Source organism: Acinonyx jubatus, chromosome B4 (assembly GCF_027475565.1).
Source record: "Acinonyx jubatus isolate Ajub_Pintada_27869175 chromosome B4, VMU_Ajub_asm_v1.0, whole genome shotgun sequence".
Lineage (NCBI taxonomy): Eukaryota > Metazoa > Chordata > Mammalia > Carnivora > Felidae > Acinonyx > Acinonyx jubatus.
The window spans coordinates 21,254,856-21,282,391 of NC_069387.1; the positions used below are offsets into that span (position 1 = coordinate 21,254,856).

Consider the following 27,536-nt stretch of genomic DNA (forward strand, 5'->3'; position numbering starts at 1 on the left):
AACTCATGAACCGTGAGACCATGACCTGAGCTGAAGATGGACGCTTAACCACCTGAGCCACCCAGGCGCTCCTATCAAAAATAATCTGAGTTACATTTACTTGCAAATCCCCATCAATTTCAAGAATTTAAGATCCCATGCTTCCATGTCCTGTACGTGATTCATTTAAAGGCAGCCAGCTCTAGATAATATTACAAAGGAATCAAAACTTATTTTCATCACCCTCCCCCTGCCGATCCTGGGTATCCCTTTTCCTAAATCCTTCCTATGACCTCTCTAGTTCATTATAAGCAGGAGCTTCTCTAGTTACTCTAGTTCCTTTTTTTTTTTTTTTTTTTAAACCAAAACTGTTCTCAGGAAAGATCTGACCAAATCAATCATGTTAGAGCTTTGTGTCATCCATTTCTCAGTATTGTTTATATTTTACAAGGGGACAAAGTTTGGTAAAAGGAATGAATCTCTAACAGTGGAATGGTAGGCATATGAATGAGAGCGATTTCTTTGGGTCCAGCCCGGATGTACCCCAGAATCAGACTATAGTGGGAATCATGTCCTCTGTCTCTTCATGGTGATGGACTCTCAGTGTAGCCTTCAAAGTCATTGCTACTTTTTAAGAAGGGCCAGCATCAACATAAAGAATAAGTATGTTAATAATAATGGTCATATTAGTTATTATTCTACCTTAGCCACTGGTAATCTCCCCTTCTTTTCTTCGTGCATTCCGACTGGTTTCGGAGATCTTACCTGGCATGAAAATAAATGTATGAAATATATTTGCATGAAATGTAACATTTCAAATCCGTGCATAGAGATGTGGTTTCTCTGCAGCTTAGAGAAAGGCGACTGAGCTTTAAAATGTGCCAGCCATAGTCCCACAGGGATCTTTTCTGCCTTCTCTAATGTACAAAGCCCAGTGTTTTTATACAGTGTGTTTGCAATTGGACAGTCACAGCCCATTAAAACCAACTTAAGTGCATTACTCTGCATTTATGTGTTGGGTCATATTTTACCATTATACTTTTTTTTTTTTTTAATGAAGTGGGCAGCTATTACCCAGTGAAGTCACAAGCTTAAGAAAACTTTATTTTAAATGATAACTCTGATGACTTTTCACTGCCATATCTCTCCGATGATGACAAGAGTCGACGACAGTGAGAAAACAGACTGGAGGTAAAAATCTGCTTGGTTAGTTATCTCTATGTTCCTACACGAAAGACAGAAAAAGGTGTTCCTTATTACTACCACTACCTTTCTGGTGGGTTCTGTGACCCCAAAGGCCCCAAATCTGTTGCCCATCTTGGTGAGGCAGGCTCTACCCAGGAGGGTCTGGAGCCGGGTCTGGGAAGAGCAGCTAGAGAGTTCTGCGGAATAAAGTAGAAGGAACCTAGAGCTCCCCGTGGGTAATCAGAAGTAAGGGCTGGGAAGAGACAGAAAGAAAATGGCCAGGCAAGACCACGAGCCTAGAGGTCTTATGGGGTGTGGTGAAGCCACAGGTGACCAGTGTCCAGGGGTGATGTCCACTATTCAATTTGAAACGGCACCTTGGGGATGCCTCCTCAGCCTCCTGAAATTTACATAGACAAAGGTGTCACGTGAGTGGGCCATTTTAGTAGGAGTCGCAGAATTGGATTGAATTTTGCGTCGGATTAAACAAAATGGAAGCTGGGATGGCAAACGGAGCACCATGAAACTCGGAGACTGACTTAGTTCAAAGGAAGAGGGAGCCGGGCAGAGCGACAACCACAGAATATGCCCGGGCATCTGCAGGAAACGCAGGACACGCTCTAGGCTGCCACAAAGCCCAGAAAGAATATGGTTTGAACCAATTTTGCCTCTATCTGAAGGAGCAGAGAGAACCCAGCTGACATCAGCTGCCACAGATAAGAATAACAAAATTTGTAATAACAGCCATAAAAGCTATCACTTACTGAGTGCCTACTACGTGCCAGGCACTTCACATATGTTACTATTTATTTCTATATACTAACCTATTGATCTTTTCATTCCTGTTACCCTAGATTTTTTATCGATAGATAATGCATGCACATATTCTTTAAATGAACTACGAATAGCATACATGAACCTGAAACTCTCACTTCTCAGAAGCTAAGGGTTTTGTTCATTCATTCTGTATTTAGTTTTTCTCAACATTATTATAAAATAAAGAATAGCCTTTATTGATTTGGGCTTCTCCACAAATAAGGGTTAAGAATTTAAAGCATTCACATTACTTTCCACCTTCTCTCCTTCACAAGGTTTTAAAATTTTGCAAGGGTTTAGCTTTTATCATAGTGGCCTTTATTATCATTTCGATATATGGAAACTTCTATATGGTGATTTACCAACTCCCTGGTATGAAAGATGGGAAATTTGTTTAGTCTTTTTTTTTCCCCCAATACCCTTCACTCTCTCAACTTCCCAATTTTTGGAAGGGATGTTATTTTTACATTGTCAATGTCTATGGGATTGTTCTCGAACTATGATGGGGTGTCCTACACTTTATCTACACACTGATTCTAAAGTGTATAATGTGGTTTTGCAAATATTATTTACTACAGGGCCAAGTAGTGTCATTGGCTCCTTAGGGAAGGAAATGTAAACCTGTTACTAAGCTTTGCCACTGAAAGGAGGACCTTCCTTTTTGAAAGTTTATTTATTTATTTTTGAGAGAGAGCAAGAGGGAGAGAGCACGAACAGGGAAGGGGCAAAGGGAGGGGAGAGAGGGAAAGGGAGGGCCAGAGAGAGAGAGAGAGAGAGAGAGAGGGAATCCCAAGCAGACTAAGCACTGCCCAAGATGGGGCTCAAATCCATGAACTGTAAGATCATGACCTGAGCCAAAATCAAGAGTCAGACACTTAACTGACTGAGCCACTCAGGTGCCCCTGAATGAGGTGCTTCCAAGTGCTAGTTTAATGCTACAACTTTTCATTTTTCTAGCTCCCCTTCCCTCTGAGTCACACTTACTTTCTCCTTCTCCTGTGTCCATATCATCCTGCATATTGGATTCTTTCTATGTTTGGTTGGAGTATTTCTTGAGTAATTTTTTTACACGGGTTCCACGTAGGGTAAATTTTTTGAGTTTCTACACGTTCAAAAAGATCTTTATATTTCTTACATACTCAGTTGAGACTTTAGTTGGACGTAAGAATTCGGATTCAGAAATGTTTTTCCTTTTTTTTAAAAAAAATTTTCTTCAACGTTTATTTATTTTTGAGACAGAGAGAGACAGAGCATGAACGGGGGAGGGTCAGAGAGAGAGGGAGACACAGAATCTGAAACAGGCTCCAGGCTCTGAGCAGTCAGCACAGAGCCCGACGCGGGGCTCGAACTCACGGACCGCGAGATTGTGACCTGAGCCGAAGTCGGATGCTTAACCGACTGAGCCACCCAGGCGCCCCGCAGAAATGTTTTTCCTTTTGAAAACCCTGCTTTATTTTCTTGTAGCAATCTATGATGCTGATGAGAAAATTAGTTTCCTTTCTTTGGAGCCTTTGAAGTGGTCTGAGAACTACCCAAACAAATGTTCCCTTTGTTGTCTACACAGTATCTCAAACCCCCTAGATGAAACCACCAACTACCGCTACCAACATTGTGACTCAGTCTTCCCAAGGCCCATGTGACAGAGAGCTGGACAAAACCGAAATCTTAAGGTACAACAGCACCAATTTAACAAAAACAATGAGAAGTATTTGTTATCATTAGCCTTTCTTGGATTCAAAAAGTGAGGATCACCAAAGTGACCGTGGCGTGCACTTTTTAGAATCTTTCCACCTATTTTTTTTTCAAAGGGAACCATCCACCTGAACTGCCTCTCTTCCTAGGCACAGGGAGTAGAGAGCAAGTTCACTGCCACTTGGTTAACAATGGACCAAGGAAATCATTGGGGTAAGAATTTCAAGCTTTGGAGGGCACTTGCCAGTATGCTAACGGAGAAAAAATTAACCCAAATTTTAACCATTAATCCACAAAAAGTTAGGAAAACAGTTTGGTAAAACAAAATAAGTTCCCATGTAGAAAGACATTTATATTTACTCATGTCACTGTATCCAAAGTGATACCTGTAATTGAAAGTTTATGAAAGTCTTTGTGTTTAAATTCACATGTCGTAAATACTAGTTCCAATTTTTAAGGCTCTCTTTTCCTGCCTCTCACATAATGATTGACTCTGTAATAACTAAAGATAAGACTCTTGCTAAAGCGTATCTTCTATAAAGCAAATAATCATTCCATTTCCCCAAAAGACAATACTTCAACAACGACCAAGATGGCTTATCTTTTCATCGAAAAAAACAAAACAAAACAAAAACCACAAAAAACCCAAAACAACGAAGCACTACACATAGACTAGAGTGTTTGCTCTCCAGTTTGAGTTGAACTTTCAACTTTGCTACCGCACGTTACATTGAATCCTGGCTCTGTCCACATTAAACTGTTATTTTGTTTTGTCAGCTGCTGACATTCCACTTTCTCTGGAATATGCATGCTGGTCTTTCTGTGGCTACTTCATTGTCAGGTGCAAACACTGGACTGCAGAGCAATAGATAGAGGTGAAAATGAATGGCAATATTAATACAAAAGTAGATAACTTCCTAAGTAGGAAAAGGTAAGGTAAATAATGGTAAAAATAAACGAAAATTGTGATTAGAAATAATTTATGATAAATAGTTCCCATTTTCTTTTGAGTGTATATATATTTATAAATTTTAAAAAATCATAAAATTAAGAAACAAGGTTCATTTATGACAGGTTGTAATTCTTAAGTTTGTTTTCCATTTTTTGCACTTAAAACATATTAAAAATCAATAGTTAATCAATATAATCTTCTAAATGAGGAATCAAGAGTCAACGTTTGTAATAACTAAAGTGGAATTATGTTTGTTAATCACCATAGGATTAACCATATTCCTTATCATATCCACTTTCTTCTTTTCTTGTCAATGAGTCATTACATTCTCTTATTTCTCCTAATTTCCACAAATATCCCTTTTCTGAAATTTTGGCCATTCTTTCTGGGCTTAATGCCTCCTTGCATCTCCTTTAAACCACTAAATAGATTACCATCAAAACAATCTTTCTAACTCATCGTGAACAAAGGTAATCTTTTGTCCCTTAAGGGTCATTAATCTTGACTTTTATGTTAACATTTTTCTTCTTTTTACCTTCTAAGCAACACAGCTATTTTTAAACACCAGTATGGGCCCGTGGGTGCTGGTTGGCAGGGAAGAGGGGGAATGACAAGCATATGAAGAGAGGAGGACCAGCCTCCGTGCTGCCAGTTGGGAGAAAACAGACGGGGGGATTAGGAACATTGAAATAAGATATGAGGCTGTATGCAAGCAAGCACTCACCATTGTATAGGCCAAAAGTAAAAACAAAACATTTGTCTACATATATCGCCAGTGAATTTTCTTCTAATAAACTTGTTACGCTAGGGAATTCTCTCAAAAATGGGACAAGTCTTCATTTGATGTGCCCTCTACCAGGGAGGCTCTGAAACATCTTGGTAGACGATGGGGCTACCAAGCCCTACAGAATCCATGCTGATCCGGGCAATATGCAAATCTCAAGCACGTCTTCTCAAAGGCCCAGGAGGCCACAAAAGTGTCTGTGGGTTTGGCCTCCTCGCCTGGCTCCAGATCATCCTAGACTTTACGTACACACCTTCTATCAAACTATCTGCTCTAAGAAATTTGTAACCAAAACTTCCACGATGGAAATGGCTCTAATGAAGATGACGTAGTCATTGTTTTTAATAGCAAAAGAATAGAAACAACATCTCTGGAAGGCGCTAGTAAATTGACGGAGATTGGTTAAGTAAATGATGCTACTTCCGTGGAGTAAAACACTGTGCGTAATTGATTATATACATTGAGTGCCACTGACGGATGTCCCCTGTATCTTGTGTGTGCCAATATGTGTCAAGATGTGTCTGAATGGATGGTCGCAAGAGTTTTTAGTGATTATCCCTGGGTGCAGGATTCTTTTTTACTTTCTTCTCTTCATATTTCTTTACTGAGAAAATGTATGAATGTTTTATAAAAAAATTTCAGACTTCCGGCATCCCACATAGGATGAAGAAAAAAAAAAAAAAAAGCCACTGCCGTACTATTAGCGAGAAAACCCAGATACGCTAAAAATCACAACCTTTCTTGGACCTGTCAGAGACCTGAGGTCACAACCAGGCAACATGAATTCCAGAGAGGACCTCCCTGCGATGGGTGATGTGATGCACGAACAGTCTCATCTACAGCAGGTAGTACCATGCCAGCTGTAACAGAAGCAGGGAAGAAAAATAAGCTAAAATGTGAAGAACCATTGAAGAGCAAGGACGGGTTACAGAGCAGTCCGAGCAGCTGGGGGCACAGGTTACAGGGAGAGTTCACACTCACTCTCAGCTTTTTGCCCCATCTCCCACCGGATGCTCATGGGGATAATTGAGGGCAGAGCAGGAAACTTGCTGATGGTGTGGACTTTAGGAGGGGATCGGTTGATGCTAAGGCAAAAGCACCCTGCCTGGGAGAGAAGGACAAGTCTTAAGGCCCTGGGAGAGGGGAAGCAAATTCTCTGGCCAACCAGACTCAAAGAAGGTGATGGGTGAAGTGTGAAACACCAGGCCCCTCCCACTTCCCTCAGGGCTTTCTTTCCTTGGAAAGAAAAACTTTCAACTGCTGGGGAGGGCAGCAAGCCTTCCTGTTCTCAGGGCATAGGTGAAGACATCGTATGGCAAGAGGGAAAATTAAAGAAACATTTCCTGGGGCGCCTGCGTGGCTCAACTGGTCGAGCGTCCGACTTCGGTTCAGGTCATGATCTCGCAGCTTGTGGGTTTGAGCCCCGCATCCGGCTCTGTGCTGGCAGCTCGGAGCCTGGAGCCTGCTTCCGATTCTGTGTCTCCCTCCCTCTGCCCCTTCCCCGCTTGCACTCCGTGTCTCTCTCTCTCTCTCTCTCTCAAAAATAAACAAACATTAAAAAATTAAAAAAAAACATAAAAAGAAACATTTCCTTCCCTGGAAAGCAATTGCCTTAGGCCTTTAGAGTCTGTCATAATACAAAGGGGAGGTTCCTCCTATTGCAGGAGGGATGGGAAACTCCCGCCCAAGGTCAGCTTCAAGTACAGGCACAGGTAGACCACCACAGAGAGGAGGGGCAGGAATCCTGACAGAGCTCACCTCTGAGGCCCAGGCACACAGCATTCCCCAAAGACTGGTCTGGATTAGAACAAGAGGGAACCCCCTCTGTGTTACTTACAGAAGCAAAGGCTGCCAACTACTGAGGGAAGGATAGGAGCACAGAGAAAGACCTGCCCCGGGGCACAAGCAGAAGGGTTCTGCTGAAGTTGAGGGTGGAGCATCACTCAGAAAAAAGCCTTCTGTTCCTCTGGCCCCCATTCCAAGGGCACATCCACCCCAACAGGTACTTCAAGGCTGCGGTCCATGAAGAAGAACCACGGCAACCAGCAAACTCAACTCAACTCAACTTCTAGCTAGACTGGCTGTGTCCCTTACAATAGCAATCTGATAGAAGAGGCACGCCATTTCCAGCTGTGAATACTGTTTACATCAGTTTCCACTAGTCTACACGTGATGTCTGCTGGTCAGTCAAAAATGATGAGACCAAAAGGCAAGGAGAAGAGAAAACCTAGTGTCAGGAGACAAAGCAATCAACAAAATCAGGTTCAAAGAAGGCCCAGGGGCGCCTGGGTGGCTCAGTTGGTTAAGCAGATGACTTCGGCTCAGGTCATGATCTCACGGCTCACGCTGACAGCTCAGGGTCCGGACCCTGCTTTGGATGCTGTGTCTCCCTCTCTCTCTACCCCTCCTCGCCTCACACTTTGTCTCTCTGTCTCTCTCAAAAATAAATATACAGTAAAAAAAAAAAATTTTTTTTTTAAAGATGACCCGGATCTTGGAAGTATCAGATGAGGACATTAAAATAACTATAATTACTATGTTAAAGAATCTAGAGAAGTGAACGTGGGTGATTATAAATAAGGAATTTCAGCAGAAAGAGGAGAAATAAATATTAAACAAGAGTCAAATGGAAATACTAGAAATGAAAAAGACAACACCCAAAATGAAGAATTTCTCTGATGACTCATCAGTAGATTCAATTAGCTGAGGAAGACAATTAGTGAATTTGAAGGTAAGACAAAGGAAATTCCCCTAATTGAAACACAGAGAGGAAAAAATAGTTCAAAACAGATGACCAGAACATTCAAGAGATGTGGGAGGGTATCAGTCTAACATATGTGTAACTGGAGTCTCAGGAGGAGAACGGAGAGAGGATGGGGCAAAAGAGATAACGAGAGATAATGGTCAGAGATTAACGAGAGACATCAAACCACACATTTGAGAAGCTCAATCAAGAGACAGAGAATTCATTGCCAGCAGACCTGCACTGTAAGAACTGCAAAATGAAGTCCTTCAAGAAGAGGGGATATGATACCAGACAGAAACTTATCAGACCTACGTTAAGAAACAAAAGCTCTGGGGAAATGGTATAAGTGAAGGTGTCAGGTGCAAATCTTGCTGTGACAAATTATATCAGGTTTTTTTTTCTTTTTACATGAAAATATGTTAACTTTCAAAATATTTGAGGGATGCAACATGTTAGGAATTCCAAGGACTGTGCTTTTGATGGAAACATTGGGAAAGGTTCTCCAGGGGCATTTGAAGCAAGGTAAATGGGCAGCCATGAATTGCATAATGACTTTTTGGAGAGCTCTTGAGAAACACTATCTTCACAGCTAAGACAAAGCGATTTGGCAGGAGGTGGCCAAAGGCTCCTAAAAACTGCAGTGACTTTGTATTGGTCTCCTATTCATCAGTTACTTGGGGGCTTCAGTCCAAAATCTTTTTTTGTCGCTTTCCTAATACTTATTCTCCTAACATTTCCAATGGTTGTATAAACATCTAAAACTGTAGATTAAAATCTTTCTAATCTTGACATAGGCAATTAATTAACTTAAAAATATGTTTATGCTTTATTTAATGTAAACCAATAGAAATGTTATGTATCCTAACCAGAATTATACTCTAGATTGTCTAGGCCCGTGTCAAACAATTCCAGTGGCCTGAAACTGAATATGGGCTCACCGTATATATACACGTAGCCAATGGATTCACTGAACTCCATAACGCTTCATGGCATATGTTGTATGTAACTGCTTCTTATATTATATTATATTACATTACATTATATTATATTTTCATATATATTCATGTATATTCATATATATTCATGTATATTCATGTATATTCATATATTCAGCAGAGGGATGGATCCCGCGTTGAGATTGGTGAAGAAGATCTTCAAGCTATTTTCAAGATTTTTAAAAGCCTAAATAAAAGTGTGCCTTGATTCCCTAATAAAGTTGCATGAGCTAACAATCCTTAAGAACTCTTTGGATTTGGTTGGCATTAAATCAATTCAGTGAAATATCACCGGTTGTCTAGGTTGATCAGATATGCAAGCTAAGAGTAACGTGCTAAATGAATAAGTAAGGGAAGACAAAGAACTTTAATAAGTTCAAGGGTTTTTAATTTTATTTTAAAAATGTTTCCTAACGTTTATTTTTGAGACAGAGAGAGAGAGAGACAGAGCACAAGTGGGGGAGGAGCAGAGAGAGGGAGACAGAATCCAAAACAGGCTCCGGGCTGTCGGCACAGAGCCTGATACAGGGCTTGGACCCACAAACTGTGAGATCGTGACCTAGTCGAAGTTGGACGCTCAACCAACTGAGCCAGCCAGGTGCCCCAGTTCGGGGCTTTTGTAACGAACAAGCAGAGACTACAGGAAAAGAAAACAAAGGGATATTAAATAATAAAGAAAAGTTTAAATACCATCTTCCATGAAGTCATATGCCTTAAGAAAAAAAAAATTGATGTGTTGGAAAATTATCCCCAGGGTGTGAGGACAAAGCTGGGATCTGGGGGAGATCTGGCCTGAAGAGCTCAGGGCTGGAGAAACTGACAAGTTAGCAGAGTTAGATCCAAAGAGGGTGGCCAATAGTCCAATGCCAGTGTCCGTGGGGGTGCAGCTACCTCAGGCTTGACTCTGGCCGGCAGCCACACTGAAGCAGTCCGATAGCACTGAGTTCTATGACAGCATTCGCGGCGCCAGTCAGCAGCATGGGTACGTACAATAATGGCAGTTAGGATGACTGACAGCATATCAAATGTTCGGTCTTCTGGGGGTAAGACCCAAGTCTGGGCAGCACCAGGACTCTGGCTAAATGACCTGGTGTTCAAGACTGGCCTCAACCGCCAGCGGGAACTGGAGAGAAACCCACAGCTGACATCCAAGCAAATGGAATAAAGCCGCACCGTGCAGCGAGGGGCAAGATGGCTGCCTTATGGGCTCCTGAATGTCAAGATGACACTTCTTCTGTTACCACCAAGGTGATATTATGGGACCTCGCAACTGCCCCTGGCCGCGCGTGCCTAGGGGAGTATAGATATCGATACAAATCTCAAATCTATCTTTTCCTGATTCCCACAGCAACATCTTGGGTCCTTAATTAAGCTATTCTAAAATATCATAAGCCCCACAAAGAAAATACTATCATTGGTCCCCCCAAAAATAAACGAAAAGGCAAGGCAAATCCATTATGCGATTCTTAACAAAAAGCATTTTTCATTCCTGCCACGAATAATGAATGTTATTATCTGTTCCAAATGTCCTGAAAGTATGTATTTAATTTACCATCGAACTACTCAGAATAAGATGAGGTAGAAAGTAAAAGCCACCTTTCGGTTGAACTCTGAATATGATATCGCTCAGCTTGCCAACTTCGGTCTCGGAGAGCAGAATCCAAAGATGAATTCATTTTAGTGGCACGTGAGAAATTTGATTTTGAAATAAAAAAGGTGTAGCGTATGCCTTCTGTAATCTTCTCCTTTTAAAGTTATATTGTGAGAGAAAGATCTGGTACGATGAGGCAAATTCTCTTGGGTCAACCTAATCTACCCAAATACGGGGACTATTGCTTGACAAGCCTCTGAAGAGCACGCACATGCGCAGAATCACCCCAGCGCTGTGTTAACACCGCCGCCCAGGCAGCCAGATCCACAGGGAGCAAAATGGAGGCCTTCCCGCCTTGCTGGGCGAAACCGCTCTAGCAAAGGAAGCCAAAGGGGAAAAGAATGAAATAATGAAACAATGAACAGATTAGATTATTTTCGTCGTCCCTGAGGATGTTTATTTTAAACTTCATGCGTGGGGCGCCTGGGTGGCTCAGTCGGTTACTTCGGCTTAGGTCATGACCTCGCGGCACCTGAGTTCGAGCCCCGCAGTCGGATTCTGTGCTGAGCGAGCTCAGAGCCCGGAGCCTGCTTCAGATTCTGTCTCCCTCTCTCTCTCTCTCTCTCTCTCTCTGCCCCTCCCCCGCTCACACACTGTCCCTCTCTTTCTCGGTCTCTCTCTCTCTCTCAAATATAAATAAACATTAAAAAAATTAATTAAACTTCATGTGCAATTTAATCAAATAAAAGAGTGGCATGAGAGAGCAATGGTCAATTTCAGAAAGATTTTTCCCTCACCTACCTAGCCTATAATACTATATAACAATCATTCTTTACCCTATAATAATATTTTTTTAGTAAATTAACCAGCGTGCAGGGTGCATATGGTCATAATTTGCAAAACCGTTGCAAAAACTATTTTATCCCACAATGTCTAAATGGGAAAAGAAAAACGTTCTAGACTTTTTGTTGAAGTCCTTTGTGCGGTACAAATTGCTTTGTATTGAGTGAACTTTAAGAATGGGAACAGGATTGACTTTGTCCGTGTCCCATTTCCCACACAGAAGGTCCACAGATCGGAGCACACACCATATGTTCCATGAGCACAGACCAGGTTACCCCGTGGAAGCTCAGAAGTCTTCCAGGGAATCATTGACTGGGTGCAACCTTAATTAACTAATTACCCGGGGGGAGGGAGGGGGGCGGCAGGGGAGGGGGGGGCAGGCAAAAACCCTGGGAAGCCAATCTAACCTTGTTTTGTGAAACCTGAGTATTTGCAATGTTTTACGGATATCAAAAACTAAACTTTACACAAAACACTGTCCAAATACAAATTTGATATTGTGAAATCTTTCATAAATAGAAATCAAACAGCAATGTTCGTATCATGCTTTTCAGACTGGCTAAACACTCAGTTTATCACTGTGTCCTCCTCCGTGTGAAGCATGTGCACTGTTCCCACCGAATGACACAGATTTCAAAAAAATAAGTATGATTAATTAGATAAGATAAGTGACTGATGTAAAAAGTTCCTTCAGCAAGCTCTCTCTTTGGGCTTTTCCATGCGGTAAATGTTACAAAACCCTTTCGAGGCGATTTTTAAGAAATCCAGCTGGCTGGGCTTCTTTTTCATTTTTCAATTTCAAACAATTTTTCGTTCCCTTTTGAAAATTTTAAGGAGTCCGGTCTAATAAAATATTTAAAAGAGAAAAAGAGGGAAATTATAACCGGTGTGCATGATACGTAAAGTTAATCTCAAGTGGAGAATATACCACGTGGAAAGGTGATATAAAGGAGCACTTGCAATAAAAATATTAACAACAGAAGTGCATGTAATAGAGGTACTGGTGAACTAGAAAAATATATTTCACTTTACAATCCAGCCAATTCATATAAATATATAAACACTAGCTTACGTCATCTCCCCCCATCCCCCACTCCGGTCTCATTTTTACTTGCTGTTTAAACATTAACTTCTGAGTCTCTCCAGCTGACAAGGCACACAGTTAGGCTTTGGCCACATCAAAACAACAATCATTCTAGTCAGAAGGAAAGACTGTGACCCTAACAGAACATCTCATTGAATGATACCTCTGTGAGATCCTGTCTGCCTTTGTCTCTCCTTTACAGTGTATTTTCTATGGGTGAGACCAAGTGGTTGTTTCTGCCCCTCATGGCTATGACCTTGAGGTCATATTTCTATGACCTCTCAATTTCTATCTGTAAACTGAGCACACTGGAGTTTCTAATCTGCAATTGCAGGACTTAGTTAGGGCCTTGGGCTTGCTGCAGGGATGGGGCAGCTCTCCCAGGGGCTGTGATCGTGAGATTAGAGAGTCGGTTGCTCTGTCCCAGTCACCGACCTTGCTCTGCAGTCCTGCGATCTGCTCAGAGCCTCAGACCCGGACTCTCCTCAGCCACCATCGCCAAGGGGACTGACACCATCATGGCGTTGATGGCGCCTTCTGAAACAGGACACTGCCTCGGCCATAGGCTCCCTGAATCCCAGGCTTGGGCTAGAATCCCTCCATCCAGTCTGGCTGCTCTATCCATTCGGGTCAGCCAGCCACACTGCACACTCACACCAGGGGGTGGGTTTTTCATTTTGTTTTTTGCACACACACACACACACACACAACCCCCAAAATCAAAACAAAACAAAATCAAAACACATACAAACAAATAAAGCAAACAAAAAACCAAAAACTTCCCAAGAACTGGATTCTAAACATCTCACTTCTAGAACCCAGGCGCTGGTCAGCCATGCACCAAATGTCCCCCCAAATGTGATTCTCCTCCTTCGGAAATTACACTGCTTTCCAGTTGTGCACACTTCTAACTTTGTGCACAGTGGCGGTGCTTTCAGAGGAGAGTATCTGTCTCAGCTCTGGGGGGAGTGACTCTTTCCCTCCACCTGCATGCTTACTCCTCTGCTTGGGAGGAACAGGGAGCCATCTGGCTGGTGAGTCGGGCACGAGAGGCCTGCACCTCTGCATTTAGAATATGGATGAGCCCCAAGAGCAAGAATCAGCTTTGCTCCTCCGGGTCCCAAGCGTTCGGGAAGCAGATTCTGCCCCCCGTGGGGGAAGGAGGAAGAGCAGGGGAACGTGCAGAAAGGAGAGTTTGGGAAATGCTGCGTGTTGCCTGTGCGTATCGCCAACCGGCTTCTAAGCTTTCTAAAAACTCCACACGGTGCTGGATTTTGTCAAAGGCCTTTTCTGCATCGATCGACCCAGCGATAGCACTGCTAGGAATTTACCCAAGGGATACAGGAGTACTGCTGCATAGGGGCACTTGTACCCCAAGGTTTATAGCAGCACTCTCAACAATAGCCAAATTGTGGAAAGAGCCTAAATGTCCATCAACTGATGAATGGATAAAGAAATTGTGGTTTATATACACAATGGAGTACTACGTGGCAATGAGAAAGAATGAAATATGGCCCTTTGTAGCAACGTGGATGGAACTGGAGAGTGTGATGCTAAGTGAAATAAGCCATACAGAGAAAGACAGATACCATATGGTTTCACTCTTATGTGGATCCTAAGAAACTTAACAGAAACCCATGGGGGAAGGGAAGGAAAAAAAAAAAGAGGTTAGAGTGGGAGAGAGCCAAATCATAAGAGACTGTTAAAAACTGAGAACAAACTGAGGGTTGACAGGGGGTGGGAGGGAGGGGAGGGTGGGGGATGGGTATTGAGGAGGGTACCTTTTGGGATGAGCACTGGGTGTTGTATGGAAACCAATTTGACAATAAATTTCATATATAAAAAAAAAAAACACAAAAAAACAAAAAACAAAACAAAAAAAAACTCCACACGGAAAAAAGGGTTTTGACTACGATCCCCATGACTCACAGCAGAAAGGTCCCTTCAGGATCATAGGAAGGTGGGGCTCCTGAGATGCAGGGAGGAGTGTCTCCTCAGTGCCCGCACAAGAAGCCGACAGGGTGGGTTGCACATCACAAAGCTACTTCCTAACATGGTTTCTTGTACGGACCAGCAGTAACACGGCAGGCCTGGTAAAAGCAACTCTGATTGGTGGCCGTCTAGCGGATTAGGACAGGAAGAGCGTATATTTCATGCGTGCATGTCCCTGACGGTGTGAGTTAATCCAGCTGTCAATTTAGAATACTATGAGCGAATAGGGGCGTCCGGGGGGCTCAGTCGGTTGAGCGTCCGACTTCGGCTCAGGTCGTGATCTAGCAGTCCGGGGGTTCGAGCCCCGAGTCCGGCTCTGCGCCCACAGCTTGGAGCCTGGAGCCTGCTTGGGATTCTGTGTCTCCCTCTCTCTCTCTCTCTCTCTGCCCCTCCCCCACTTGCGCTCTGCCTCTCAAAAATAAACAAACATTAATTAGAATACTATGAACAAATGCACTGTGTAGCCTGCATGCCCTGAAAATTCAGGGAATTTTGAGTAAGCTTTTGACAGATATTGGGCAGTAATGAGTTAGAAATTATACCCCCTAGAACGTGCTTTGGACGTGACTTTTCTATCCTGCTAATTTAATAGAGACCCACTAAGCCTTAGTGACGAAGCTAATAAACCACCAACCTGGGGACAAGGGTGGCATCCTCTTGGGCAGTCAAGGGGCTCAACAAGGACACCTTGGTGCACAGAAGAGCAGACAGAGCCCTGCCCAGCTGCACGCACAGAGAGTAGGGGACCCAGCGGGCGAGACCGGCCGCCTTGCTGATGCTGGCCGTGAGGTCGCTATAGTGCCCGCAGAACGGCGGCCCTTTGTAGACCAAAGCGTCATGGCGTGTGGTCATATGAGAAGTTCTTACCACAGGCTGTTCTTCCTTGGCAGATTTCTTCGGAGTCTTAACTTTCTTGGTCTTAACAGGCGCTAAACTGGAGGAGGGCGAGCGTGCCCTTGAAATGGTTCCAGGCCTGGATGGAATCCTGGGTTGTGAGGACCACAGAGACAAAGAGGTTTCTTTCTCCTTGAGTGCTCTCCAGCTCTGGCACACAAAAACAACCAACTTTGTTATTCTCACTTCACGCCTCCGATTCACGTCTCTTTCTTTTCCTCCCTTGAGCGGGCATTTCAGGTGTTCAGTCCCAAAGGGCATGGATCTGTTCCTTTTCCCCAGTCCCACACTCCCCGTTGGCCTGATTTGATTTGCAGGCTGGGTCTGTTTTTCCACTCTTCCCACTGATGCTGCTGTACTAAGAAAAACATACCAACAAATTCAATGTTTCCTGGAAGCAGCTGGAAAGGCGGGGGCGGGGTGAGGAGTGGGGTGCAGTGACAGCTTGAGGTCTGTATTGGATGTGTAGGGAGCTCGGGGAAGAGAAGGTAGGAGGGAAGGGACAGGAGTCTGAAGAGACAAGGCATGAGCAGGGGAGGGGCAGACAGAGAGGGAGGCACAGAACCAGAAGCAGGCTCCAGGCTCCGAGCTGTCAGCACAGAGCGGGGCCCGAACTCACGGACCGCGAGATCATGACCCGAGCCAAAGTTGGAAGCCCAACCGACTGAGCTGCTCAGGCACCCCCAGGCTTGCCTTCTTGTCAGCTTACACTCCTCTCACTGATCTCAGCCTTCCGGCTGCTGGTTTCCCACCCACACTTTTTTTTTTTTAAGTTTATTTATTTATTTTGAGAGAGAGAAAGCACAAGTGAAGGAGGGCAGAGAGAGAGGGAGACACAGATTCCCAAGCAGGCTCCACACGGTCAGCATGGAGCCCGACGCGGGGTTCGAACCCACGAACCATGAGATCATGACCTGAGCCAAAGTCAGACACTTAACCGACTGAGCCACCCAGACGCTCCTCCCATACACACTTTTAAGCATTTTCTCCTTCAGACTCAGATCTTGGAAAGTGAAAAGTCTCGGTGCGGTATGCAGGCATTCTTCAACCCAGACGCCAAAATGAGACACACACAGAATAAAAGACAAAAAAAGAACTTAAAGTTAAACGCAAACCTTGACGCTTAGGCTCTCAATCCTCTTCCTTGTTTCCATGTCCTCCTTCTGTTTATTAATCTGTGAAATGGAAGGCCCGTATCATCTGTTATCATTTGCAAAGATTCAAAAGAATTTTCTAGAAAACTTCCTCAAGCAATGAAAGAATATAATTGTAAACCCCTTGACTGCTAAAATTATGATGAGGATGTAAGGTTATAATGTTGAATATGAATTAGAAAATAAATTGTACCCAGAAAAAAAACACTTAAAAGAGGTGAACAGAAAGAAATAAAATTGTAAATGTTTAAAGTCATTAGCATTTGTTCATTGCTTTAAGCATAATAGAGACTATAGAGAAATATATATTGTTTGCTTTTGTGGTAGTAATTTGTTTCATATATTTTTACGATAGCTATAAATCCCAGGTCTTATAAAATTTGCAAAGAAATTTCAGATAATTCAATAGCCAGACTTCAATCATATAATGATGAAATTTTGATTTAAAGAATCAATTCTAGGTTCCAGGCATAAAAGGCTTTTTATCATACGTATCATTGAGATATAACTGACATATAATGCTATATTAGTTTCGGGTCTGCAACGTAATAATTCAAAATTTGCTTCTATTACAACATGATCACCACAATAAACGTAGTTAAAACATCCATCACCACACAGTTACATTTTTTTTCTTCTGGCGAGAACATTTAGGATTTTACTCTCTTAGCAACTTTCAAATATACTATACAGTCTTATTAACCATAGTCACCATGTTGCACGTGACGCTCCTATGACCGCTTTTTATCTCATAACTGGAAATTTGTTCTTTTTGACCACCTTCACCCATTTCACCCACGTCCCACCCTACCCTCTGGCATTTCTAAGTTCATTTTCTCAGGTTTGTTTTTAGATTCCACATATAAGTAAGGTGATACAGTCTTTCTCTGTCTTTCTCTGATTCACATCACTTTGTATAATTTCCTTCAGATCCATCTGTGTTGTTGCAAGGGGCAAATAATATATCATTAATGCATGCGTCAATCATATTAAGCTTTTTTCATATTAATTTTACGAGTAATGCCAGTGATTTAAAAAAAATTTTTTTTTTTAACATTTATTTATTGTTGAGAGACAGAGCGTGAGCAGGGGAGGAGCAGAGAGAGAGGGAGACACAGAATCCGAAGCAGGTTCCAGGCTCTGAGCTGTCAGCACAGAGCCCGACGCGGGGCTCGAACCCACGAACCGCGAGATCATGACCCGAGCTGAAGTCAGACACCTAACCGACTGAGCCACCCAGGTGCCCCAATGCCAATGATTCTAATTCTGGCTAATCTTATGAAAAATGAGAAATACCTCTAGCCATTCATCTCACTAGCGTCTCACCAACTACAATGGATTTTCAAAAGTAGTTGTCACCTACAGATAGAGCAGAATTCAACCGAGGACAGGTCTGTGTCATGAACTCTTGAGGTCTGGGAGGATGGTAACTGGTGTCTATGGAGCGCTGCATTTGGGGAAAACTGGGCAGGTGTGCTGAGATCCAGGAGAACACGCAAAGCTTGGATTTTATTTCAAACGCAGGAGGGCACCACTGAATGACTTTAAGTGTGTGGGGGTGTATGTGTGTGACATGATAATATTCACATTATGAAGGCGTAATTAGGTGGGGGCTACACTTCTGGTCACGGCTGAGTAACTGCTGTGAAACCAACCCTCCCGCAGATGACAACTATAAACTCTGGAGAAAAGTATACAAAAGCAATTACTTGAAGACAATGGCTTTAAACTTGAGAGCAGTGCCCGGTCTGGCTGGCGGGGGGCGTAACTAAAACCGAGGGGAAATTCGCAGCCTTTTGGGATTGCTGAGGACACAGTTCAGGACAGCCATAGCCAATGAAAATCCCAAGGCAAGGAGACCCCGAGGAAATTCAGACTGCATGGCCCCAAACCGTGTGCATAAATTTTGCCTAATCTCTAGCTGATGCCTGGGCGATGCCTGCAGCAAAGGGAAGCCTTGAAGATCGAATTAGGATTGGTGGCGATGTCGCCACCCACCACCTGCGACACGCGGCTTGCAGTTTGATTGCAACCAAGTTCATTGCCTGCTTTTTAAAATGTATTTCTTTATGTTTTTTTTTTTTTTTTTTCTGAGACAGAGCGTAAGCAGAGGAGGGGCAGAGAGGGGGACAGAGGATCCCAAGAGGGCTCTGCGCTGACAGCAGCGAGCCCGATGCGGGGCCCCAACTCACAAACCGTGAGATCATGACCTGAGCCGAAGCTGGACGCTCAACCGAGTGAGCCACTCATTGCTTGATTCTTAAAAATGACATAGAACATTCGTAATGTCCTTAAAATCCCCAAATGCGCCACACAACAAGGGTGTGTGGTTGATCTATTTTCAAGGAAAAGCCTGTTAACAGACTGACACTTGGACGGTAGCTGAATAACTAGTGGGATGACGTCTCTAAAGTGCTAAAAGAATGAAAGAGAAGCCAACACTGTCGACTCGGGATTCTGTGCTGAGAGAAAGTATCTTTCAAGGTCGAAGGTAAAAGAGGGGCACCTGGGCGGCTCAGTCATTTATGTGTTGGGCTTCAGCGCAGGTCATGATCTCCTGGTTCGTGGGCTCGAGCCCCACGTTGGGCTCTGTGTTGACAGCTCAGAGCCTGGAGCCTGCTTCCGATTCCGTGTGTCTGTCTCTCTTTGCCCCTCCCCCTCTGTCGCTCACCCTCTGTCTCTCTCTCTCTCTCTCTCTCTGTCTCTCTCTCAGCGATAAACATTAACAAAAACAAAAAAACAGAGGGACGGCACCACCGCGGTCCTGATCTATGAGAAACGCTAAAGGAATCTCCTCAGACCGAAGAAAATTGATCCCAGGGACAGCCTCCAATCTTTAGGAAGGAATGCAGAGCATCAGAAATGGTGAATAGGTAAGAGTATTTTGTTTTCATTTCTTTCAAATACATACAACTGTTTAAAGCAAAACTTGTAAGAAAATAAAATAAGAAAGCAAAAATTATAGGGGCACCTGGCTGGCTCAGTAGGTAGAATGTTCCAACTGCTGACTGTGAATTCAAGCCCCTCGTTGGGTATACAGATTACATAAATACACAAATAAAACTTTAAAAAAGTAAGGCAAAAATTGTAATTGTGATGTAAATAGAATACATAGAACAACTTTCACTTGAAGAATGGAGAAATAAATCTATATAAACAAACCTACGTATTTCAGGTGTACTATATGTTACACGAAACGGCCCTAAATTAACTCTAAGTCAAATGGCAACAAGTTAAGGATGTAAATTATGATTGCTACAGTAACCACTGAAAGATAGGCAAAAAGCCAAAATGATAACAGATAAATTAAAATGGGATTCTAAAACATATTAAAAGAAAGGTAAAAATCAATCAATAAAGGAACAGAGGAAAAATGACAATGCAAAACCCAGAGGGCACATGTAGAAAACAAGTGATAAAATGGTAGACCTAATCCACCCCTATCAATAATCACATTGAATGTTGATAGACTAAGCAATCTGGTTAAAATGCTGAAATGGCCGGAATGTGTAAAAAAATCAAGAACCAATTTTTTTCTGTCTATTACATAAGCACTTTAAATGTAAATGCACAAAGAGGTTGGAATACCACCCATCAACTTGTCAGAAGATAAATCATTTTCAAGTGTATATGGTACAGTCCCATGATAGACTGTATGCTTTTTGGCCATGAAAGAACTGCCAACAGACTGATAAAAATTCAAATCATACAGAGAATGTTCTCTGATCACAATGGAATTAAACTAGAAATCAATAACAAAAAATATAAAGTAAACAACACCGTTCTAAATCACAAAGGAAACCAGAAATTAGAAAATTTTCTACACTGAGTAACAATACAGGATATCAAAACGTGTGGAAAGCTGCTCAGAGGTAAATTAATCGCTTTAAATGCTCATATTAAAAATAATAAAAAGCCTGAGATCAATTACCTAAAGTTCCACCCTGGGAAGGTCAAAAGAGAAGAGCGGGGGCGCCAGGGTGGCTCAGTCAGCTAAGCATCCAACTCTTGATCTAGGCTCAGGTCATGATCTCACTGTTGATGAGATCAAGCTCCTCCCTGGACTCTGGCTGATAGTGTGGAGCCTGCTTGGGATTCTCTCTCTTCCTCTCTCTCTGCCCCTCTCCCACTTGCATGTACTCTCTCTCTCTCTCTCTCTCTCAAAAATAAATAAATAAACTTAAAAAAAAAAAGCAAGAGCGGGGTGCCTGGTTGGCTCAGTGTGCTGGGTGTTTAACTTCAGCTCACGTCATGATCTCGAGGTTCACAAGCTTGAGTCCCTCATCAGGCTCTGTGCTGGCAGCTCAGAGCCTGGAGCCTGCTTTGGATTCTGTCTCCCTCTCTCTCTGCTCCTCCCTCACTTGTGCTCTGTCTCTCTCTCTCAATAATAAATAGTTTTTTTAAAATTTGAAACAAGAAGAGCAAAGTAAACAAAAAGGAAATAGAGTTGGAAAAAGGACAGAGGTCAGAGCGGATATCAATGAAATAAAAAGAAAAAAATAGAGAAGTTAGAGCCAAAATTAATTTCTTGAAATGATCAGCAAAATTGATAAACCCCCAATTGGACTGATCAAAAACATAATTTACTAATATCAGGAATGAAAGAGGATTCATTATTTCAGATCCTATAGATATTAGAAGGATAATAAGAGAATGTTATGCAAAACCTCATACCAACAAATACGTAATTAAATGAAGTGAACAAATTGAATAACACAACATAACAAAACAGAAAATGAAATAAAAAACGTGAATAGCTGAAAGCTATTCAAGAAAATAAAACCATTATCAAAAACTTTTACATAAAGAAAACTCTAGGCTCAGACAGTTTCACTGGTGAATTCTATCAAACATTTAAGAAAGAAATGACAAATCTTTACTAACACCGCCAAAATTGTTTTCAGAAGACAGAGAAGACATATTTCTAAATTCATTTTATGAAGGCTGCATAACTGTAACTCAAAACACACACCCAGAGAAAGAAAGAAAATTTAGAGACCAATGTCCCTTACGAGCATAGATTCAGAGTCCTCAGCAAATTGAATGCAGTAGCATATAAAAGGTCTAAAACATCCTGACAAAGAGGGGTTTATCTCAGGAATGCAAAATCGCTTCAACGTTCAAAAACCCAGGTATTTCGCCACATTACAGTACAAGGGAAAAAATATATCATCATTTCAATAGCTGCGGAAAAAAGCATTGGACAAAATTCAACAGCCATTCATGAAAGAAACTCTCAGAAACCGAGGAATAGAAGGGAACTTCCTCAACCTGACAAATGGCTGCCATAGAAACCTTATGGCTAAATCATACTTAATGATGACACAATAAAGTATGCCCTAAGCCTGGGAATGAGACAAGAATGCTTCTTCTCACCACTGTTACACAACACTCTATTGCAAGTCCTAGCCATTGTTATAAAAGGTAGAAAGATCAGAAACAAATAAATAAAACTGTCTCCGTTTACAGAAGACCTGATTGCTTATATCAAGAATCTGCAGATTGTTTACATTTGAAGAAATCTATGAAATTATTATTGTAACAATGAAGTGAATCTAACAAGGTGCAGAATACAAAGTTAATATAAAATAAGTTGTATTTTTATAGACCAGTACCAAACAAGTGGAAATAAAACCTAAAACCAATTCCATTTCCAAGTGTATTAAAAATGATAAGATACTACAGAATAAACTTAACAAAAGGTGTGCAAAACCCCTACACTGAAATTGACAACATACTGTTGACAAAATTAGAGAAGGCCTGGGGCGCCTGGGTGGCGCAGTCGGTTGAGCGTCCGACTTCAGCCAGGTCACGATCTCGCGGTCCGTGAGTTCGAGCCCCGCGTCGGGCTCTGGGCTGATGGCTCGGAGCCTGGAGCCTGTTTCCGATTCTGTGTCTCCCTCTCTCTCTGCCCCTGCCCCGTTCATGCGCTGTCTCTCTCTGTCCCAAAAATAAATAAATAAATAAATAAAACGTTGGAAAAAATTAGAGAAGGCCTAAATAAATGGACATATGGAAACAAAAGTTAAAAATGCGACGCAATTTGCAACTGCGCGGAAGGAAACATAAACAGATATAAATCTAACCATTCATACATTCTGTATGCTGATAATTACAAAATGCTGATGAAAAAACTCAAAGACTCAAGTAAATAAAAAGACAGACTGTGTTCACGGATTAGACAACTCAATGTACTACATAATGTCAATTCTTCCCCAAATTGATCTCTAGCTTAACGCATTTCTATCAAAATCCCAGCTAGGTTTTTTGCTGACATAGACAATTTTATCCTAGAGGTAAGGCCCTAGAATAGCTAAAACGATCTTGAAAAAGAAGAATAAATTAGGACTCACTTTGCCTGATATTAAGATTTATTATATAGCCGCAGTAATCAAAGATCTGTGGTACTCGTAGAGGACTAGACCCATACATCAATGGAACTGAACAGTAAATCCAGAGATAGAGCCACGCAAATATTTTCACTGATTTTTGACAGAAGGGCAACACCAGTTCCTTGGAAGAAGAATAGCCTTTTCAACATTTAGGGCAGGAGCAATCGGACATCGGTAGCCACCAAAAACGAACCTCATGTAAACCTTACATCTTACACAAAGAGTAACGCAAAATGGATCATAGACCGAAATGTAAAATATAAAACCATAAACTTTTAGGGAAAAAAAAAGTAAGAGAAAATCTTTGGGATCTAGGGCTAAGCAAAGAGGTCTTGGACGTGATAGCACAATTCATGAAAGGAAAGATTGATAAATTGGACTCTGTCCTATCTGAATATACTCAGGCTGGTATGACAAAATACCACAGATTGGGTGGCCTAAAGAGCAAACATTTATGTGTCACGGTTCTGGAGGCTGGGAAGTTCAAGGTCAAGATGCCAGCAGATTTGGTGGTTAGTGAGAGCCTGCTTCCTGGACTACAGACTGCGGTTTTCTCCCAGTATGCTCACTTGGCCTTCCATCAGTGTGTGCACGTGATGTGAAGTGTTGGGTGGGTGGGGAAGGAGTCAGAGACAGAGAGATCGAGAGAGATCGAGAGAGATCGAGAGAGAGAGAGAGAGAGAGAGAGAGAGCGCGCGCGCTATTATCATTATTATTTACTTCCTTTCTGGTTGATTTGGGTTTATTTTGCTCCTCTGTTTCTAATTTCTTGCGGTAGACACTTCAGTTCTTGATTTGAGACCCTCCTCTTCTCTACTGTAAGCATTTAGAACTATATTTCCTTCTCAGCACTGCTTTAGCTGTGTCTCATATATTTGATACGTTTTATTTTTCATTCTGTTTTTTGTACTTAAAATTGTATTTCGGGGCGCGTGGATGGCTCAGCCAGTTAAGCATGCAACTCTCGATTTCAGCTCAGATCATAATCTCACAGTTCGTGAGTTTGAGCCCTGCAGCAGGCTCTGCGCTGACAGAGTGAGCTCACTGACTCTCTCTCAAAATAAATGAAATAAAAATAAAAAAAGTTTTTTAATTGTAGTCTTCCTCTTAACCCTTTCTATTCCCAGTTGGCTGAAAGTTTTCATCATAGTGTATATTGGACTTTCTCACACGTTTTTTCCTACATCTCTCTGCCCTTTGGCTCCGATATTTTATATTTTTCCTATATACAAAATCCTCTCCTATACCTTATTCTAGAAATTCTGTGGTTTTAGCTATTACATTTAGGTTTATGATAGATTTGAGTTAATTTTTATGTGAGGTGTGAGGTAAGAGTTGAGGTTCATTTATTGCTTATAGCTATCCAGGTGTTCCAATACCCTTTGTTGAAAGAAATATCCTTTCCCACTTGGATTGTCGGGGCACAGATGTCAGAAATCGATTCACCACACGCGACCCGCTGGCTCTATTTCTGGGCTCTTTATTCTATTCCATCCACCTATATGCTTATCCTTATGCCAACATCATTGTACCTTGACTACCGTGTCTTTAGAGTAAGTCTTGAAAGCGGGTTGTATGAGTCCTTTAGCTTCGTTCTTTCCCAAAATCATTTCAGCTATTCAGTGTCCATGCATTTCCACATACATTTTAGAGGAGATGGTTGATTAATAATAATTTAAAAAAAGCCTGCTGGCATTTTGATTGGGATTGTGTTGAATCTATAAAACAATCTGGCGATAACTGAAAGCTTACAATATGCATTGTGCCAATCATGAATACGGTATGTTTTTCCATCTGTTTAAGTCTTAATTTCTCTCCGTAGTGCTTTGTATGATTTTGTACATGTTTTGTCAAATTTATCCATAAGCGTTTCCTATTTTTATGCTATTATAAGTTGGTGGGTTGTTTTCATTTCAATTTTTGACTATTTATTGCTTGTAGACAGCACTACACTATTTTTATATCTTGATCTTCGTAACCTTGCTAAATTCACTAATCAATTCTAGTAGCTTTTTGGTAAATTCTTTAGGATTTCTTATATAGATGATCATGCCACCTAGGAATAAAACTTCTTCCTTTCCAATCTGGGAACTATTTATTTCTTTTTCTTACATTATTATACTGGTTAAATCCTAAAATATGATGTTGAATAGAAGTGATAAGAGCAGACATTCTTATCTCATTTCTTTAAATTTTTTTTTAATGTCTGTTTATTTTTGAGACAGAGAGAGACAGAGTGTGAGTGGGGAAGGGGCAGAGAGAGAAGGAGACCCAGAATCCAAAGCAGGCTCCAGGCTCTGAGCTGTCAGTACAGAGCCCGACGCTGCACTCGAGCTCATGAACTGTGAGATCACGACCTGAGCTGAAGTCGGACCCCCAACCGACTGAGCCACCCAGGCGCCCCTCTTGTCTCATTTCTGATCTCAATTTCAGTCTTTTCCCATGAAACATAACAACAGTGTTTTGTAGATACCCATCAGCAGCTCTATTCCCATTTTATTGAGAGTTTCTATCACAGATGTACATTGGACTTTCTCAAATTCGTTTTCTACCTTTATCTGTCCTCTGGCTCCCACATTTTACATTTTTTCCCATATGCAAAACACATTCATCCCCACCCAAGGCCTCCCCCAAATCCCATCTTGTAATTGTGTCAGCTGGAAGCCCAGATCTCATTGTCTAAATCTGGTCCAGGTACAGATAGTCTATCTTGATCCAAAGATCCAGGAACCAAAAAGACAAGTTATCCAGTCCCCATAGCCAACCTACCATAGTGGGAGACAGGCTAACCACGAGAGACCCTCTCCTACCCAAAAAGGAAAGAATGGAAGGCATATAACAATGACTGATACAGCACTTTTGTTTCTCACACACGTTCCTTATTTCCTGCCGACTTAGTTTTGGTTCACATTTGCCCTGCAGAAAAGGTCATTGGTTCTTAGCCTCACGTGGGAGATTACTACCACCTCTTCACACACACACACACACACACACACACCCACACTAGCACGCCCAGCCCTGTGGCTTCTGTTTCAGGTTTGTACAGGCTGGTGAGTGCCCTAAAGGGACACTTAGTCTGGAGTGCTAAGTTCTCCCTTGACATTTGATTTGACCTGGTATTCCCTCTCTTGTCAATCCTTTGGTTCTTTATTTATAAGGATGTTTATAATACTTTACCTAAAATTTTTTGTTTTCTTTTCTCTGGGAGTTGGTGTGAATGCCTAGCTTATTTGATAGTTTCCCCCACCAATCAACACAGTGTGTGTAAGTTTGGGCTCTCTTTCCCAACGAGTTTGAATTTTCCTTCCAAATACTCTTAATGTGTTGGAGTTGATACACAGAATCACGTCTGTTCTCAGGACGAGCTCTCAGGTCTCTAGCCATCAGGGGAACCCACCATCCTGGCTTGCCTAAGGCTGAGGGGTTTCTGGATACAGGACTCTCTGTGCTAAGCCTGGGGAAACTCTGGTCAAACCAGGATAAGTGGGTCACCCTCTCAACGATGACCCCTTCTTCAGTAAGTGTAGGTGTGAAGAATCCACCTCTCTTTTCTCGGAGGAGGAAAGGAACCACCACAGTCTCCAGTGGGAAAAATGAAACCCACAGCCCAGCAGCTACTTATCTGTCCTCCACCTGACCAGTAGATGACTCAACTGGACCCAAGTGAGTTCCCTGGAAGACATGACCCTGATGGCATTGGTGCCACTTCCCTCAGCTCACGTCTCGGTGATCGTACCGGGGCATTTCCCTGGCAGGAAGCTCCCGCTACAACAAAGTGCACTGGATGGTCCCAGTGCCCTTTCCGACTTCCCCAATAAACGTACAAAGTGCTACGGAGTTGGGATTCCTCTCCCGCAGCACTTTCCATGATTCATCCTGCCGACCTAGCCCAAGACCACCTTGTGGTGGAATAATACAAGATCAAGGGAGAGTGTCCTCTCTGTTCATTTTACTCTTGTAAATTGTTATTAATAAACGTTACATACTTATACCACCCAAACTAGCGGTACTTAGGGCTCTGCCCCTTGCCCAACATCTAGGATTACAACAGCACAACCCAGCAGCGGGTGTTACCCACAGTGAGCGCTTACTGCAACTACGACCATATGAGAGATACACGACAATTTCCTCAAATGGAAGTCTGGAGCTTTCTGCCTGACCTCAGCATGAATGGCTTCTGTTCATTGAAATGTATCAGCCTGACATTCTGACAGGGAGGTGTCAAGGGAGAGAGTCAGGAAATAAGTGAATTCAATAAAAACAAAGGAGAGAGGCTCAGGACTAGACCAGAACAAAGACACTTCCCTTAATCACACCTGGCTACGAGTTTTCCCTTAGTGACTAAGGCCGCAATTCTCAATGTACGGTCCAAGAATCCATGGGGTTCCCAAGATCTTTAGGGCTTTTGCAACGTCATTCTTATTTTCATAATAATAC

General features: G+C 42.3%; 1 protein-coding gene across 2 annotated transcripts in view; it reads right to left on the reverse strand.

Annotated features, from left to right (window-relative positions):
• Positions 1-27,536, reverse strand: part of CB4H10orf67 (chromosome B4 C10orf67 homolog) — a 163,160-nt gene that overhangs the window by 50,289 nt on the left and 85,335 nt on the right. For both annotated transcript variants that reach the window (XR_008299952.1, XM_027073637.2), the window contains exons 9-11: positions 16,669-16,728; positions 15,527-15,703; positions 682-744 (exon numbers count right to left, since the gene is read on the reverse strand). Coding sequence is in view for 1 of the 2 variants with exons in the window: in XM_027073637.2 (XP_026929438.2) it covers positions 682-744; positions 15,527-15,703; positions 16,669-16,728 (300 nt within the window). In the remaining variant the exon portion in view is untranslated. The remainder of the gene's footprint in view (positions 1-681; positions 745-15,526; positions 15,704-16,668; positions 16,729-27,536) is intronic.